The sequence below is a fragment of the Apodemus sylvaticus genome, chromosome 10 (genome assembly GCF_947179515.1).
Source record: "Apodemus sylvaticus chromosome 10, mApoSyl1.1, whole genome shotgun sequence".
NCBI lineage: Eukaryota > Metazoa > Chordata > Mammalia > Rodentia > Muridae > Apodemus > Apodemus sylvaticus.
Genome location: NC_067481.1, coordinates 43,130,392 through 43,150,140, shown reverse-complemented (window position 1 = coordinate 43,150,140; position 19,749 = coordinate 43,130,392). Strand labels below are relative to the sequence as shown.

The 19,749-nt window shown below is 41.6% G+C and overlaps 1 protein-coding gene across 2 annotated transcripts in view; it reads right to left on the bottom strand.

The window, feature by feature from the left end:
* Myo1d (myosin ID) overlaps positions 1–19,749 on the bottom strand; it is a 295,829-nt gene that overhangs the window by 96,439 nt on the left and 179,641 nt on the right. For both annotated transcript variants that reach the window (XM_052197479.1, XM_052197478.1), the window contains exon 20: positions 14,903–15,016. In XM_052197479.1, coding sequence (XP_052053439.1) covers positions 14,903–15,016 — 114 coding nt within the window. The remainder of the gene's footprint in view (positions 1–14,902; positions 15,017–19,749) is intronic.

Sequence of the window (19,749 nt, the reverse complement as noted above, 5' to 3'; positions counted from 1 at the left end):
CAGTGAGGACAGACAGGAGGAGCAGAAAGCAGCCAGTGAGGCCCCGAATGCTGGCTTCTTCCTGTCCCTCTGACTCCCTAGGATTGTCCGTTTACAAGGGGCTCGGGAACAGTTTATGAATCCTGAGCACTTTAGCCATACAGTGAGAACTATGCTACGGACTTCACATGTGCTATTTCAGATGAGCTAATATGGACCTACTAAGCGTGTTGTTATTTGACCACAACCTATAACTCCCACATACCCTAATAGCTGTGTTCCCATTGGATAAAATTTCATTTACCTCATGCCCTGAACTGGTCTTCAAATGCAAATAAGATCTTTTCATAACTCCCCTGACTTTGTGAAAAGCCAGGATCTGAAATGTCAAGGACACTGGAGAGCAGAGGCAGAAAGGCAGATGCTGGAGGTGGCTTCTGAAGTGGGAAAATGGCTGCTTTCTCCAGCAAAGTCCAATGAGGAAGTTGGCAAAGCGGGAGAAGATACCGAACTGGTCAGCTGAGCTGCCCTACTGGGCATTCCTTCATCCATGACACACAGTAAAGATGTCTCTGGGTAGGTACAGTTGTAATAAAATAAAGTCCCTTTAAAGTCTGTCAATTAGAAAATGATGCTCTTTCTGTAGTGCAGTTAAAAGTTTTGTGTAAACAAAGCTGGTTCTAGATCCAACCAATAACAGAAAATTTCATTTACCAAATGCCCATCTGGGGCCTGCATAGGCAACTCCCCAAGACTAGGGTGGGGGGAGCCGAGTGTGATGACATTTGTATTGTTATTATAAAGGATGGGGCTATTTATTTATTTACTGAGGGGAGAGGGTGTTTCTACATGGACCAGGCTGGTTTCCAACTATAGATGTTCCTGCTGGAGCTTCCAGAGCTCTGGGCTTACAGGTGTGTACCACAATGCCTGCCTTATATTACTTTTATTAAAGGAAAATCTTTTCATAAAACTAACCTTGAACTTCAAGGCATGGTGGTGCAGCCAGTAATCCCATTACATGGGAAGCTGAGTTGGGAGGATTCCAAATTTGCAAGCAGCTTAGGGTACACTAAGATCTCAGCATGCCCGAAGGCCAGGATTCAATCTCCACCAAAAAATGAAAGTCCCAACACAAAACCTCCAAACCCCACAGACTATTCTAGTATGTAGTAAAGGTCCTAGGAACCCCAAGTTAGAACTAAAATACATAAACTAAAATCTCTAAGCCTCAGGTTAACATGGAAAGGGCTGTCTTCCCATGTAGCAGCCTTTCTTGCAGGGTTTGTCTGTGGAAAGATAGGACTGTGTAAACTTAGGAATGATGTGGCAGGTCTCTCCAAATGTGCTGTTATTTTTCCTCTCAACAGAAATGGAACAATTGGGCTGGAGAGATGGCTCAGCTGTTAAGAGCACTGACTGCTCTTCCAAAGGTCCTGAGTTCAAATCCCAGCAACCACATGGTGGCTCACAACCATCCATAATGAGATCTGATGCCCTCTTCTGGTGTTTCTGGAGACAGGTACAGTGTACTTACATATAATAAGTAAATAAATCTAAAGAAAAAGTTTAAAAAAAAAAGAATCGGAACAATTGTTTTATTATTTCCTTTTTATACTAATGGGTCATTCCTTATGATATGCAGAACAGGGCTGATGTATAAGCTAGGTCTTTTTTTGGTAATATTTGCTTTTCTTTTTTTAAAGATTTATTTATTTTATGTATATGAATACACTGTCATTGTCTTCAGACACACCAGAAGAGGGGCCAGATCCCATTGCAGATGGTTGTGAGCCACCATGTGGTTGCTTGGAATTGAACTCAGGTCCTTTGGAAGAGCAGTCAGTGCTCTTCACCACAGAGCCATCTCTCCAATCCCACAAGCTAGGTCTTGATTTTCCAGTTTTCCGAGGTCTCATCAGTAACTTGTACTCAATAGGCTAAGATGAAATGTATTGGAAAGAAATAATTTATAATGTAAACAAGGACGGCACAAGGAGATACAGGGTGGCACAGGGCACGCCGAGAAGCCTTATTTTGCAGTTAACTTGGGGTTTGAGGTCAGAAACACTGTACTGAAACCTCACACCAATGACCACTGTCTTTTTGAACTGGTCTCTTCACTTATGAAAGGTGCTTCCTGCCCAGGCCCTTAAAGATGGAGATATGGCAGAGTTAAGTCACTAAACACATTAGCTATGTGACAGATACTACTACTACTACTATTATTATTATTATTATTTACTTTTGAAAATAAAATATTAGTGCTATGTCTATAGCTTAGTTATGGCTGAGACCCTGGTTTTGATTACCAGCACCCTTCCAAAGAGAGTTCATTTTTGTGTGTTTTCATAAATGGGAGGCAGTGGGTAGCAGAGGTTGGGTGCTAGGCTGTGCAGATGTGGGCATGAAGCCCAGTTCCTTTGTTTGGAATGTAGGAGGTCTTGTGTGAGCTGTTTCACCTTTCTGAGTACACCTTTCTTCTTGAGAACAAGACATTATAGTGACGGTACCTAAGGGTTGCTGGCATATAACCCAGGCATTGTGCTGAATATATTTCTAATTCTCCCATGGAGCAGGAGGTATCATAGGCAAACTGGATGGAGTACTCTTGTACTGTCAGCGTTGTCAAATGCAGGCCACAGAGAAGTTGCTCAAGAATGTTCAATGCACAGAAGAAAGCTCTGACAGGACAGTTACTTATTTCTTCTTATGGTGCTGGAGGTGGAACCCAGAGTTCACCCATGCCAGGCAAGTGCTTTACCACTGAGCAACGTCCCAGTGCCTGATAAGACACTTGAATAAAGGAAGCCTATAATTCCAGCAGCATAGTGATACCTATTTTGCAAATGCAGAAATCTATTTGTATATACATCTCTATTTAGTGTTGTTTTGAAAAGATCTGTCTTCTAGTGATCTGACCTCTGGAAAAATAAGTGGTAGTATGCTTACTTTTTTATACTTAATAGCTCTTGATCTATCTATTAATCTATATATGTATGTATGTATGCATGTATGTATCTATCAAGACAGGGTTTCTCTGTGTAGCCCTGGCTGTCCTGGAACTCACTTTGTAGACTAGGCTGGTCTCCCAACTCAAGAGATCTGCCTCTACCTCCCAAGCAATGGGACAAAAGGCATGCAACACCATGCCCAGGGCTTCTTTAGCTCTTAAAAGGCTTTGCATTTCTTTAACAAGATGGCTTTTAACAAGATGCCTGAATAATTTCTCCTTTCAGATACTGTGTTGAGACATCTTTGAAATTTGAAATCATCTTTCCAGGTCTAGTATTGATGAAGATGGACTCTTCCTGGTGTCTGAAAGAGACTACTGCTTCATTTGCTTAATACTGTTTTGCATAAGTCGTGGTGTCTAACAATGTAACAAAAGGCATTTACTTCTGAGCAATTGCCAGGAAAACAATCAGTAGGGAAGTTCTTCAAGTGTGTCTCTCCTCTGATTAATAAAAGTTAAGAGAGAAATGTGGTCTCAGATACCACATTTCAAAGGTCTTTTAAATGTCTGTGTTCACTGAATTTATTGATAGAATCATGGAGTGCTGAAACACACAATGGGAGAAAGACTGCTTTGCTACTACTGTTACAGTAAGAAAAAAACCTCAAAAATTCATCTGATACCTTAGCATCTGTATTTTTCCAAGTTTATTTTCAGTATAGACAGAGGTTTCTGAATATCTAATTTTCCTAAGCAGCTTCTTTGTTATAACAGGCAGAAATATAAACATTTGTACAAGACGTTCAAAATAATAGAGCTCCCAGGACTGCTGAGAATTAATTAGGAAGGTAGATTTATTACCTAAATAAATAAATAAACCAGAGTGCTACTCAGAGTGTGACATTAAGGGATTATAAACTTCCATTAAAGAGGACTAATAAATATAGTGTTTTAAAGGCTTGAGGGAGGATCGAGAAGGGAGAGGCTAGCACACATCAGCTCAGGCAGTGCCAGACAACAGCTGATTGCCTCTGTTGGGGGTTACTATGGAAACACCTTCCCTTGGGACATTGCCAGGAGAAGAGGGTGCTTTAGAAATGGTGGTTGGGAGCAGAGCAGGCTGGCGGATGGATTTCAACAGGGCTCACCCCTGTGTACATAAAAGGACAATCCATCTTCCAAACAGAATGACATCTTTCTAGCAAGCCACGTCAAACAGAGTAATAAAGCACGAAGCGTGACATAATTACAGGCCATTGAGCTACACGGAACCTGCACATCAGTTTAGATAATTGTCTCTTTCCTCTTCCCTGTTTGTTTTGTATTTCACACAGAACTAAAGGAGGGATGAGAGTAATTAATTGGCTACGTCCTTAGCCCTCAAGCCCATACTGATAAAGGGTCTATATCAAAACAACATTAATGGGTAGATTTAAACCGTTTTTCAGACTAATTCATCAGTAAAACTAACACTCACCAACAAAAGGAGGGTAGAAGAATTGCAGTGGCACTCAGGCTAAGTGATTCAGCTTACATGGTTTCCCTTGAAAGCAAGAAGCAATTTAATCCACCTAACCTAGGCAGCCTCCTTCCTGAGCACTGATCTGGGTGCACATTCGTCTACATGAACTGGAATGCAGAAGTACATTTATTTAAGCGGCATGCCCCAACTGCAGGGAGCCATTTTTTCTATCAACTGTACTTTCCCAGGATAATTCTCAGAGTCAAAGACGTGGTGAAAGCACTGGACCCCATATTGCTAATTATGCAAGTAGCATAGTATCTCCTATTATTTATTCTCCTATTAAGTTGTAGCAAGCACCGATCTCTCAGATTCATAAAATACTCAAATCCTGACCATACTGTCCCTTACAAAATTTCAAACCTTTCTTGACAAATGTATTGGAACTATTGCTTTAATTTAAAAGCATGATATAAAAATCTAGTACAGAAAGTGACTGAAGGAAGACACTGATTTGATAGCAACACAGATTGTAGCTGGCTGAAAGCGTAACCCAAACCCGCAGTGTTTGTACATAGACAGTCACTTAGCTGCTAAAAGGCTCACCTGTAACTTGAATGTTTCTCTCTCAGATCATTTTTACTGTGATGTGACTATGTCATTTGTGAGGACAGTGTTTGCCGAAAATAGTCTCAAGGACCTGCTATGATGTCCCATTTTTATCTTTCCTGAGAAGCTTGACCAGAACACTTTCAAAAGACAAATGGTTGTTACAGCACTTGCTAGTCAGAGGGGAGAAAGGCGCCAAATGAATCTTTAAACAAAATAGCTTAGGCTTATTTAAAAAAAAAACTCAGTTTCTATTACCTTAATATAACCAAGAAAGAGTAGGGAGATGGTTTTTATGGTTAAATATGGAGACTTAGTGAATATTGAGTTATATATGTTAGGGTAATAAAAGATATATATACATGTATGTACATATATGCACACACACACATATATAGCTATACACATTTTAGAATGGGTGAAATACAAACAAATGGACAATATCAAAGTGAGAATGTGAAGAACTAGGCACCTTAATTTTGCTTAGGCTACAAAATGGTACAGATCCATTGGAAGAAAACTGGCAGTTCTTACAGAGCTAGGCTGATTCTTATCTATGACTGAGTAAGTGCACTCCTAGGTATGCATGTATGTATGTATATATGTATGTATATGTGTATATATATATTCAACTGTTCCAAGGGTTCATGTCCACATAAGAAACCTGCATGTAAATATTTATAGAAGCTTTGTTCATGACTGCTCCAAACTAGAAGCAACCAAAATGCCCTCCGATAGTGAACAGATAAACACATTGTGATACCTCCAAATAACAGAATATTATTCATCGATTGAAAAAAAATTAAGAGCCACCGAGCCATAGAAAGACACAGGTAACCTTAAATGCTTGTTGCTAGGTGAAAGAAGTCAATCTGAAAAGTCTACATATTATATGGCACTGACACATGACATTCTAGAGAAGGTACAGCCAGAGAGACAGGAAAGTGGCCAAAGGTTCCCAGGGAGTCAGAGGAGAATAAATAACTTATACATAGGTGTCTATGTCCCTCCTGACAGGTTTACCTTTGTTACCATTTGTAACATCCTTTCTCTCTCTTTTTTTTTTTTTGTTTTGGCTGTTTTTTTTTTTATTCGATATATTTTTTATTTACATTTCAAATGATTTCCCCTTTTCTAGCCCCCCACTCCCCGAAAGTCCCGTAAGCCCCCTTCTCTCCCCCTGTCCTCCCACCCACCCCTTCCCACTTCCCCATTCTGGTTTTGCTGAATACTGCTTCACTGAGTCTTTCCAGAACAAGGGGCCACTCCTCCTTTCTTCTTGTACCTCATTTGATGTATGGATTATGTTTTAGGTATTCCAGTTTTCTAGGTTAATATCCACTTATTAGTGAGTGCATACCATGATTCACCTTTTGAGTCTGGGTTACCTCACTTAGTATGATGTTCTCTAGCTCCATCCATTTGCCTAAGAATTTCATGAATTCATTGTTTCTAATGGCTGAATAGTACTCCATTGTGTAGATATACCACATTTTTTGCATCCACTCTTCTGTTGAGGGATACCTGGGTTCTTTCCAGCATCTGGCAATTATAAATAGGGCTGCTATGAACATAGTAGAGCATGTATCCTTATTACATGGTGGGGAATCCTCTGGGTATATGCCCAGGAGTGGTATAGCAGGATCTTCTGGAAGTGAGGTGCCCAGTTTTTGGAGGAACCGCCAGACTGATTTCCAGAGTGGTTGTACCAATTTGCAACCCCACCAGCAGTGGAGGAGTGTTCCTCTTTCTCCACACCCTCTCCAACACCTGCTGTCTCCTGAATTTTTAATCTTAGCCATTCTGACTGGTGTAAGGTGAAATCTCAGGGTTGTTTTGATTTGCATTTCCCTAATGACTAATGAAGTTGAGCATTTTTTAAGATGCTTCTCCGCCATCCGAAGTTCTTCAGGTGAGAATTCTTTGTTTAACTCTGTACCACATTTTTTAGTTAGAAAGAGCAATTATCAAATTCATCTGGAATAACAAAAAACCCAGGATAGCTAAAACTATTCTCAGCAACAAAAGAAAGTCTGGGGGATCAGTATCCCTGACCTCAAGCAATACTACAGAGCAATAGTGTTAAAAACTGCATGGTATTGGTACAGTGACAGGCAGGAGGATCAATGGAACAGGATTGAAGATCCAGAAATGAACCCACACACCTATGGCCACTTGATCCTCGACAAAGAGGCTGAAAACATCCAATGGAAAAAAGATAGCCTTTTCAACAAATGGTGCTGGTTCAACTGGAGGTCAGCATGCAGAAGAATGCGAGTTGATCCATCCTTGTCTCCTTGTACTAAGCTCAAATCCAAATGAATCAAGGACCTCCACATAAAGCCAGACACTCTGAAGCTAATAGAAAAGAAACTGGGGAAGACCCTTGAGGACATCGGTACAGGGAGAAAGTTTCTGAACAGAACACCAATAGCATATGCTCTAAGATCAAGAATTGACAAATGGGACCTCATAAAATTACAAAGTTTCTGTAAGGTAAAGGACACCATCAAGAGGACAAATCGGCAACCAACAAATTGGGAAAAGATCTTCACCAATCCTACATCAGATAGAGGGCTAATATCCAATATATATAAAGAACTCGAGAAGTTAGACTCCAGAAAACCAAACAATCCTTTCTCTTCTTGTGCTGTGGTAAATGAGTGTTAAGTCTGGAATGGGGTAAATTCTATTTGTTTTGCTTTGCTGTGTTGGGGATCAAACTAGGCTTCTCACACATAAGTCAAAGACTCAACTATTGAGACTCAGCCCCAGCTAGATGGGATGAATTGAAAGGAAGGGACATGGGAATAAGTTAAGATTTATTATCTTAAAATTCATAAAATTGTGTCCAACTGCAGTAAAAATTGAAATTGGTGCAAGGATAACCAGTAGGCTGATAGACTATGGTAAGGAAAGCAAAAGAGGGCATGTGATTTCTTAGTTCACAGGAAGCATGGCAGTAATGAGCAATGGGGAGATGAAGTCTCTTCCCAAGGAACATACACACTCAAGCACCATAAATCACCATTTATGAAATAACATTACTGAACTACTCGTGGCTTTAGGAAGACCTCACAACAAAATGAAAACAAGCCCAATATCACATCAAAAGTAAAATTCAACTCAAACCATTCTTAAATACAAACATATATAGTCTCAAATGCATTTAAAAATATTTAAAAACTGAAGCAGTTAAAGGCACCCGTCTAAGAGAGCTAGAACATGAATAACCCAAAGAACAGACAAGGCCAGGCACTGTGACGTTCTTCTGTCATCCCAGAACTTGGGAGGCTGAGGCAGGAAGACCTGGAGCTGGAGGCCAGTCCGGGTTACACAGTAAGACTGTCTCTTAACAACCAAACAGAACAAAAAGTGAAAGTGAAATAAAACAGAAGAGAAAACATATGTGCTATTGAATGAAATGGGCAAAGCAGCTGCCATCAAGGTCAGGAACACAGAGCAGGATCCAACTCTAGATATTGTTACTTGTGAAGACCCTTAGCTCCTCCTCACCAAGCACCCCCCCCATGTAGTCAATGGTTGCCTTCCCCCCAACCCCAGGAAGGGTCAGGCTGTGGACTATTACTGTAGCATTTCCCACTGTGAAGGACATGGCTTCACACACCACTGTCTGTGGATACTGCTATCTCCTCCAGGTTAGTGACCATTTTCTTCTTTGTCCCCTCCAATCTTTGATGCCATCTCTCCTGCCTCTTTATCAGCAGCATTCTTTCTCTCTCTCTCTCCCCTTTTATTTCTATGCATGACAGGCATACAGTAGGATTTACACATCTCAGACAAATGCCTCGATGGATGTCCATGCACGTCCTGGGCAGCCACCACCAGATCAATATCCTGAATATATTTCCTACAGAGGACTCCCTACTCTGCTTGTGTCTGCCTTTTGCTGTCCTTCTGCCTAAAATACTTTCCCATGAGTGAAGATAGGTGGATTCCTTAACTTCTTTAAGTCTTTGCTTAAATGTCAGCCACTCAGGGAGGCCTGAGGACCTTACTCCAAATGACAGTATATTCCTGTTTCTTGTCTCCTTTTCTAATTTATTTTCTCCCTATACTCCATTGACTGATTCCCCTCTCCTCTGTGTACACACACACACACACACACACACACACAAGTTTTCTTCCAGTGGGGAGAAATAAAGGTAGAGTCTGTGACTGTGACTGGGCATTTCTATGACCCCCAACACCTATGTGGCATCTACATAATAAACACTTAGTAATGTGAATTGGATGGCTTGTTATTGAGGGTCTAAACTGACAATGGTATACAGCTGCTGAAATCTGACAAATTCTCCAGTAGCTGGGTCTTCAAACCTAGTCCCTCATTTTACTTGAGGTCCCTTGAACCTGCTCATTACAATTCAAGATACAGCAAAAGCAAGGAGCACAGAGGGGCTGTGCAAGAACACTGGAGGGGCAATGGCTGCAGCATCTTAGGGAGGGATGCAGCAGGAGGTCAGTGGCCCCAGGCTGGAGGGATGAAGCAGTTTCTTAGCTTCCCTTTGGTGATCCCAGAGAATGGCTGATGTGTTCACCAACAGGGAGTAGCTAGGACACTTGGCTAGATTACACAAGTTCAGTGAGCTAGGAGGTGCAGAGAATGATGGGACTGGTTGGGTGGTTTTGTGATGCTTTAGGAAAGAAACTAATATTGGACCCCTATTGCCTGGACGGAGGCAGTTAAAGAAACCACCCTGGGTGTTCGTGAAGACAGTTTTAGGCCCTGTTTGAAAAAGAATGGGACCTTGGCAACTGAAATGGGCGACTAGGAAGAGACCAGTGCAGTAGTTCTCAATATAAAGGTCTCAACCCCTTTGGAGTTACATATCAGATATTCTGCATCTCAGATATTTACATTATGATTCAAAACAGTAGCAAAATTACAGTTATGAAGCAGTAAGAAAAATAATTTTATGGTTGGAGTTATCACAATATGAGAAACTGTTTTAAAGGATCTGTACTGGCTGGTTTTGTGTGTCAATTTGACACAGGCTGGAATTATCACAGAGAAAGGAGCTTCAGTTGGGGAAATGCCTCCATGAGATCCAGTTGTGGGCATTTTCTCAATTAGTGATCAAGGGGGGAGGGCTCCTTGTGGGTGGTGCCATCCCTGGGCTGGTAGTCTTGGGTTCTATAAGGAAGCAGGCTGAGCAAGCCAGGGGAAGCAAGCCAGTAAGAAACATCCCTGCATGGCCTCTGCATCAGCTCCTGCTTCCTGACCTGCTTGAGTTCCAGTCCTGACTTCCTTTAGTGATGAACAACACTGTGGAAAGTGTAAGCTGAATAAATCCTTTCCTCCCCAACTTACTTCTTTGTCATGATGTTTGTGCAGGAATAGAAACCCTAAGACAAGGTCATAGCATTAGGAAAGTTGAGAACCACTAGCTTAGTGGCTTAAAAATGCCCCAAGAGGGCTGGAGAGATGACTCAGTGGTTAAGAGCACTGACTGCTCTTCCATAGGTCCGGAGTTCAATTCCTAGCAACCACATGGTGGCTCACGACCATCTGTAATGGGATCTAATGCCCTCCTCTGGTGTGTCTGAAGATAGCTACAGTGTATTCATATAAATAAAATAAATAAATCTTAAAAAAATTGCCCCATGAACCTGCTGTACTCAAACCTCTTCTTGCTTAGCACTCTTTGTCATTAGGAAAACGTAGCGACCTATTCCAATATTCAGCACAATTTATGACCAAAGTTCAAGTATGGCTTTGGGACAATAATCATGATAGTAGTGGGAATGATTACCACAATAATACCCAAAATAATTTGTAGGAATTATCCATATACTTAGATGTGCGAGTGTTTGACAAGGCACAAAAGTAGGATTTGGATGAGGAGGCATCAACTACTATGAGAGCCCTCTTCTGAGACACAATGTAGAGCTCCTTACTGCAGGGTAAAAGTCAATGGTTGCTAGGGGGTGGTTCACTCTAGCTTGGGGTGAACAAGGAAGCACAGGAAGAGCAGGGATGGAAAGGACTGTTGAGTCTCGTGTCACTGACGCTGACGGGGCTGCAAGGAGAATGCAGGGATGCCTTGAAACGGAGGTGTGGCCAGGATTCCAGGTCCTTCCCCTTATCACCATGCATATCCTCATGAAGAATAAACCATGCTGACAATATGCGCCTACAATCTCTTCTTAGAGACAGAAGAGTCAAGCATGATCAGGGAGGGAATCTGCACAGCCAGGAGAGGGGGAGGGGGAGGGGGAGGGGGAGCAGGGACTGGGAGGCTAGGGGTGGGAAACCCTGCTGTACTTTGTACTGATTATCTTAAAAAAAAACTTATTACTTTTATTTTTGAGAACTTTTCAAATTGATTTTAAACATGGTATTCTCATTTTTTTTCTTCCTTAGAATGATACATCATAACCTTGTGGCTCTAATGGGCAGTCAGAGCCAACAAGCGCATGGGGAGCTTTTATTTCCTTTCCTTTGGTGACTTCTCCCACCATTCAACTGTGGATGTCTGTGACTAATCCACCCCCCCTCCAATCCGACATGGATCCACTCCTAAATTTTCACCCCCAACTGCTGAATTCTTTCCTACTTTGAATATTAGACTCCTTGTTCCCTTTGCATTGACACCGGACCTGTACTAATACCTGAAAGTCAATATGGTTAAAGTGGACATACACACACAACACACACATTCATATACATTCATAGACAGATATTCACACACACACACACACACACACACACACACACACACTTTAAATATTTATTTTGAAGTGAAGGTCTCACTATAGGTTCAGGCTCGCCTCAATTCACTATAGTCCAGAATGGTTTTAAGTACCTCATCCTCCTGCTTTAGCCTCCTGAGGTAGTTCAGGATTCAGGCATGTGCCCAGCCATGACTGAGGTAGTAAGTGGTTTCCTTTAGCTCTTCCCAGTTTCTAGAGTTATCATATGGTTCACTGCTCCTACCTTTGGTTTTTACTTTAAAAATGTTTTAATAATAAAATATTTAGGCTTAATATTACCATATTTACTTCAAGATTAAAAACCCCATCGGGCTACATTTGAAGGGCCCCTTTGTACCCAGCTTGCCTCACTGGAGGAGGCAGCCATTCCACTGTTCTAAAGTTAGCTCTTCCCAGAAGCAGGTGAAAGGTGAGGGCTGATGAGAGCTCATGGTGGATTTGGGAGGACAAGGGAGAGGGGCCTGGGCCAGGAGAAGAAAGGCAGCCTCTCCTGTGGGCATCTGAGGATGCTCTGCGGGGAAGCTCTGGAGCAGATCTTGGTGATGCAGAACGGTTACTCTCAGGCCCACTGCTCACTGCATTTCCAATCTATCTGAGAGGGCAGGGGCTCTGGCTGTGGGCAGCTTCTTGACAAAGATGATGGCTGCTGAAAATTAGGATGTGTGCACAAAAATTTCATGGGATACAAAGTGACCTGGGTGAATCCCGAGAGCATCTACAACAGTGGGAATCCATCCCTCAGATGTCTACTTTCCTAGAGCAGTTAAATATTGTTATTCTTTATGATATAATAACTGTCAATGCCACTAGCAATGATTATGCGAAAATGACTATAAATGAAAAAGGGTTTAAAAATTTTTATCTGTAGTCAATGCAGAAAGGGAAGATAAGGGTGAGAGACATGGCTCAGTCATTAAGAACACGTTCCACTCTTGAAGATCTGAGTTCAGTTCTCAGCATCCATGCTGGGTGGTACACAACCACTATAACTCTAGCTCCATGGACCCAACTGCTTCTCTGAACTCTGTGGGTACCAGGTACACATATACACATATCTACATCAAGATACACACATATATACATAATCAAATGAAAACCAAAATAATCTTTAAAAAAATTAAAAAGGAAGACACTTCAGTTTAAAGAGTTGTTTAACTATTTGTTGAATTTATATCATGAACTTGATGGGTTCCCCTTAATAGAAATAAAGGCAAAGCAACAAATCACATACCATGATTCTTTTTGCTTGCGCCATACCTCTGTAGACTTTGACAATATATAATTTAAAATTTTAAATTTTAAAAATATAATTTTCTCCCTCGTCTACTCTTCTCTCTCCTGTTCGACATCTACAGGCTGTTTAGGCTTAAATTGTGGCTGAGAGATTTCAGGTCTTGACTAAGAAGATTATATACCATCTAAAGTTTCTTCTCAGCTGCAATTCGTTGGCCTTTCTGTTGAAATGAAGTGTGTGTGTGGTAGGGTGGGGGGGAGATGGAGGGGCAGTAAGATCAGTCCCAGCCCCAGTGACACTGGCTATCCACAAATGCACAAGTCACTCAACAAAGCCAGGAATGCTTTTGTTGTCACTGTTCCTTACTACCAAAGGACCTCAGAAGAAACCAAATAAAGCCACAAAACAATATGCTTCCTATTTCTTTTTTCAGGGACCAAAGGGATTTAAAATAATCTGTAAGTAATACTCTTCACAGACCCCAGCACTGGGTAAACACAGACTTCTCTATTTAAGAACTAGCAGGCAGAAAACTTGCCTCACAAATTAAAAGACCCAGTAGTTGCTTCTAAAGAATCAGAACAATCACTTGTGTAAAACTAACACTGTTAAACAGGGGAAACTGTGAGCCAGCTGTGGTGGTGCACACTCAGTCCTGGCTGCTCCGGAGGATCACATTAAGTCATGATGAGTTAGAGACCAGCGAGGCCCTGTCTCAAAAAGAACAAAAGTAAAGTTTCACATTGAGATTCGGGAAGATAGTCAACAAATTTCATGTTTCAGAAGTGATTGTAGAATTTGAAAGCCTAGGTATAATAGCGAACTATAGAGTGGACTTAGATCAGAAATCATTCTACTAGCAAATTAATGTTGTAAAAATATTGGTAAAGACTAACTTCTGGGAGCTACATAAAACTCATATTCAAAATAGTAGTAATGGAAGCTGGGGAGCCGGCTTAGTGGTTACAGTGCTTATTGTGCAAGTGTGAATACTGAATTTTGACTCCTCAGAAACCCATGTAAACGCCAGTGGGCATGGCAGCTCTCCAGTAATCTGAGGTTCTGAAGGCAGAGACAGGGAACCCTCAGAGCAAGAGGAGCCATGTGGGTGATCTCTGGAGCTGATGGAGAGGCCCTACTTCCAAGAATAAGGTGGAAAAGGTGACTGAGGATGGGTGATTCCTGCCATCAACCTTAGGCTTTTACATGTGAATAACACACACACACACACACACACACATACATACACACATAGAAAAAAAATAAATGAAAGCAGTAATGTTCCTACAAAGTCATTTTCCCCTTGGTTCCATTTTCATAGACAATTTATAAAAGTCGAGCTGGGAGCCGGCTCCATCAGTCCAGTGCTCACCACACAAGCATACAGACAGGAGCTTGAGCTCCAGAACTCACATGAAGAAGTTGGGCACAGGGGTGTGTGCCACGGACCCCAGCACTGGGGAAGTGAGGACAGGAGGGTCCCTGGGCTCACTGGCTACCTAGCCTAGCTTACTAGGTAAGCTCTAGGTCAGTGAGAGCCTCTCTCCAAAACCAAGGATGGTGCCTGAGGAACAGCACCTGGGGCTGTCCTCTGACCTCCACATGCACCCGTGCAGACGGGTGTGCCCACATGGACACACACCATTTATAAAAGTAGGTAAGAAAACATACTATGTGCAAGCAGTTTAAACTATGTGCAAACAGTATGTAATATATATCACATACAACCAATGTTCTTATCCTTAAAAACTGTTAAAGTTATTCTATCAGAAACTTTGAATCCTCTTATAGAAAACTGTGCTTTGGTACAACACAAAATTGGTGTAAAATGCCAGGAAAACATGGGATTCCCAAAGTCAGAGGCTGCATGTTTACCCGATCAGCCTCTGTCCAGGACATAGGAGTCTTCTATTTGATGCATACTTACATTGTACAGTGGGATAGTCTTCATCACCTTGTACTGCTTAGTGGGGTCCATTTTATACAGGTGACGGTCAGTGACAAAAATTGCTCGGTCTTCTACCTTACTAAATCGATTCACCTGTAAAAAAAAAACCAAACCGATAAGCCATAGTAGCTCATGAAGAAGAGAACCAAGTTGCGTTTGGAAATAGCTAGGTTCAGAGGCACTGTGGAGATCAAGTCTTAGATGGTTACCACGGATGGCACGTTATGATGTCAAAGGAGTGGCGGTTTCCAGATGGTAGAGTTTGGCACTAAATTTTTTTAACTTGTCAGGGAAAACACGGCAAATGTAAAACTTGCAGACTAGGAAGATAAAATCTAGATCCCATCAGGGAAGTGAATAGAGCACCCATGGACAGGGAGAAATGGTTCTGTGAATCATGTGTGTGATAAGGGACAGGTATCTAGAACATATTAAGAATAATTTAAGGGCTGGAGCGATGGCTCAATGGTTAAGAGCACTGACTGCTCTGCCAGAGGTCCTGAGTTTAATTCCCAGCAGCTGCTTGGTGGCTCACAACCGTCTATAATAGGATCTGATGCTCTCTTGTGGTGTGCCTGAAGATAGCGACAGTGTACTCATATAAATAAATAAACCTTTAAAATAAAAAGAAAGAAATCTTAAAAATAAGAATTAGTTTTACTCAGCAATTAACAATTGATAACATTTATGCCTGAACCTGGGTCCTCTGAAGATCAGCATGTGCTCTTAGCCTCTGAGCTCTCTCTCCAGCCCCAACACTCTTCTGAATGTCTACATTGTCAAGCTTCTATGCACTGAGAAAGGAAGCAGACAAAACGAGCTCAAGAAGCTCCTCCCCCAGCAGAAGGCATCCTGGGATATGCCACATGCCATATGTGCTTTCTCTATACTCTTTACCACCTCCATTTTTATTTCCAAGATACTAACAAAGAAGTTAATCTGAAAACACTGTGCTTTGGTAGGATATTCAGATACCTGCATTCAGACAGGCAGGGCTATAGACAGAATGTAGTAAACTAAAATTCAGAGGACATGGAAATTTATTTTTCTCTTTGCCTTGGTTTTAGCCATCAGTCAATTCTCTAAACATTTATTGTGTAATAAAAGCACATGTTTTAGTCTTCAAAATGACAGCAAGTGTGATTAAAAGAATGCACATAGTAGTTTGTGTGCTTGCGGATAACTTTGCATAGCCTCTGTTTTTGCCATAACAGACAACTGGTACTTCCCAGAAGATCTGAAGCACCGAGTGTGAAGATCCTCTTAGATGCTCTGCACAGCACTGGCTTTATGCAGAGCTTTGTAAGAAAGGGTCTCATGGTCTGGATGGATGGATAAACATTGCAAAGCACAGCTCTCGCTATGATATCGATAGCCCAGAAAGTTACCAAAGGTTCCAAGGAGTCTCATTACAGTAGTGTGTTTAACCCAGCTTTTCCACACTACATTTAATCTACATAATCCTTTTTGAACAAACACCTATTGATATTTAACAAAATGCAGTTCTGTGGAAGCCATTCTGGAGAACATTCATCATCATTTTCACCAACCTTACACTATGTAGAACAGAGAACACCTTGCAAAGAAACTGAAAAATAAGTAGAAATAATTTCCTTCATCTTTTATGGAATCATTTGCAGAAAAAAAACCACATGAGGTGGAACAGAATATAATTTTAAAACCCTGTTATACAACCTCACAAAATCATTTGAGTTGAGAAAAAAGATCACAGGTTCTTTTTATGATATATAATGAGTTAATCTAAAAACAAGGAAAAAAAAAAACAACCTCAAAGCAGGCAGAAGCTGTTCAGAAATATTCTTCATATGAACAAATATTTACCTTCTAGTTCAGCAACTGAGATCTTAAAAGAAGAATCAGGTATGGGTGAGTGTCCTCAAGGCTAACAGCATAAACGCTGTAGATGGCTTAACTCAGCTGCGTCGACACGGAAATGGAAAGTTCAACACACACAGGCGGATCCCCACCTAACACTGCTATGGTATGGGAACACTACTTTTATTTCATATTTATTTTTGCAAAGTGATAGCAGAGCTGGACTGCAGACTCAGAATTAGCTAAGACCTTGTTTCTTGTACTCAAAGTTAAAATCCTCACCTCAGGAAAAAAAATCCTAGCCTTCTGCTTTCTCTAGCCACTTCAAGGCAGGTGCTTATAGTTTCGGTTATTTCCACAAGGGTTGGAGATAAAGCTGCCGCAGATTCTGAACAGAACAACATAGTGGTGAGAGGAGCTATTTGCAGCAGTCTCTCACCTTAACGAACACTTTGTAATAACTGCTGTTAATGGAAAGCAGCTGCTTCAAAATAATCAACGCACCAGGAGGAAGGCTCTTTGGAAGCATATCAAATTTGCCTTGGTGTACCTTCGGGATTAAATGATTCTAAGAGGACATAATCTAAGCAAGCATGAAGAGGGGTGTTTATACTAAACTTAGAAATACAGGGCCATCAGCAAGAATTCTTCAGGTTTACTCACCAGAACCTAGGATGCAACTGTCAGGCATTAAACTGTCCTCCCTGTACAGAGAAGCATTGCAGCGGGCTTTTCTACAGATGGCGGGACTCTCAGAACCACCTGACTCTTGGACTGTTGATTGCCAGACAGCATGATACAGACACATGAGTGGGCACGACCTCCCTCCCGAGGTGGTACAAGCACATTCCCGTGTTGTGGTCACAAATAGGAAGTATGGCAGAAACTTTTTGTGTGGTGTGTACATCTGGATAACAAAAGCCTCCTTTTGATTGTTTGATTAGCCCTAGGTATGTCAATAAAATAGAATTCCAGGGTTTCAGAGCTCAGAACTAACTCACACCTGGAATGTGGAGACCAGTTGATAATACTGCAAACTTTCCTCAGTCACATTTGTTTCAGTCTAAGTTGTTGTCCTGTTGTTCACTTTGACTTAAACTCTTCTTCTGAATGTTCAAACTGCATGTGTGAAATCTGAGACATTCTCAATGTCATGCCAGCACTCAAGATGGTCAGGTTTTACAGCGTGTCAGATTCTGAGTGTTCAACCTGTCCTAATGCCTCTGGCTCCCAATACAAAGAGCAAGGCATGAGAGGGGGGCTGAACCCTCTCATTCAGGAGCTCTCCCCAGCAGCTTCCTTCAGAGAGAGGGGAAAGGCTAAGGCGAGGGGCTAAGCTAATTCCCAGCCAGCAGTGACTTAATCCTGCCAGAAATGGAACCTCCAGGAACTCTCAAGGTTTGGAGAGCTTCCCAGGCGGTAAAAGCTTCCACAGGGCCAGGAGGGCACAGCATTTCCCTTTAATTGGGGTGGCTAGACCACTGACATTTATTATGATGGTCAATAAGGTTAGGCTTAAATTTATCATCTTTCAATTTATTTATTTATCCCATTTATTCTTTGTTCCCTGTCAGACATTTTCAAATTTGTATTCATTAAGTTTTTTGTTTTTTTTTATTTTTGTTTTTTTTTTTTTTTTTTTCAAATTCTGGGGAATGAAATTCAGGTCCTTAACATGTTAGGCAAGCGCTCTCCCACGGAGCCCCACACTCTTAGCCTCTTCTCCCTTTCTTTTGGTTTTAAGTTTATTTTATGCAGTTCACGTATGCGGTTCAGATTTTAATAAATCAGGGTTATTTTTTGTCAGTTTCTTTTTATTCTGTGCATGTGCTGAAGATGCACGTATGGAGGCTGGAGGAGATCTTTGTGGCCTCCTTTATCTCCTTTCACCTTTTCTTGGGTTTAAGGGATTGACCTCACGAGATGCCAGGACTGGGCAGCAAGCTCCTTTCCCATCTGAGCCACTCCAGCCCAAAGCCACTAGTCTCTCTTCTGCAAGATCCAACCTACTGTTCATCTTATTGACTGCATTTTCTCTCATGTTTATAAGTGCAACTGTAAGTTATTTAAGAGTCTCCTATGTATTTATTAAACATGTACAGTCTTTTCTCAAGCTTTTGGAATATATAAAATAGAATGTTAATAATTGCCTCAATAACCTTGTCTATGTCTTCTTGGATGACTGAGTTTTGATCTCTTCATGAATTCCATGTCTTGTTTGTAAGCGTGCTGACTGGATGTCATGCGTTCTGACTTTTACCTCTGAGTGCTGGATATTTCTGTTTCTAGAACTTTTTTGAGCTTTCTCTTATGTGCTATTAGGCCACTTAGAGACTTTGATCCTTTCCAGAAGGGCTTTTAAGGTTTGTTCTGGAGGACAGAAAGGGCTAGTTACTTCCCACACTGCTTCAGATCCTTGACAGTGCTCTACCTGGTGCTCCTCAGGTCTCCAGCTTGACTGGAGGATTCAGGCACTGGGCAGCCTAACTGAGCGCCAGCGTATGATCTCCCTCCTTTGGGAATGGCGGTCCTCGCCCAGTCTGGAGTGGTCTGCTTTTGTATGTGTCTGAGCAGTATGCTCTTGATGTCTACACCAGACCCTGCAGTTCTCTTCACACAGCATTCTCCCCTCTTCTGCTTGTCTACTCTTCCCTGCTTCTCTGGAGGGCCGCTCTCAGCTGTGTTTTCAATTAGGAAATCCACAGGGCTCTCTCATGACTCCTCTGAGACATTGGCTGTCTAACGGGGTCAGTCACCCTCTCCCCTTTTCCCGTTTCTTCTGTGGTGTGAGGATGGACTATAGCCTTGCACATGCTGGCTGGTCTTCTGCCACTGCTAAACCCCAGCTTACTGCGCCTTTTCTTGTATTTCAGGGATCTTTGTCTTTTCCTTGTTGAAACTCACTATCTTAAAATCCATCATTTGATTTTTCTTGTCTCTTCCCTTCCCACTTGTAGTCTTTCTCCATTCATTTAAAACAGATACACTAC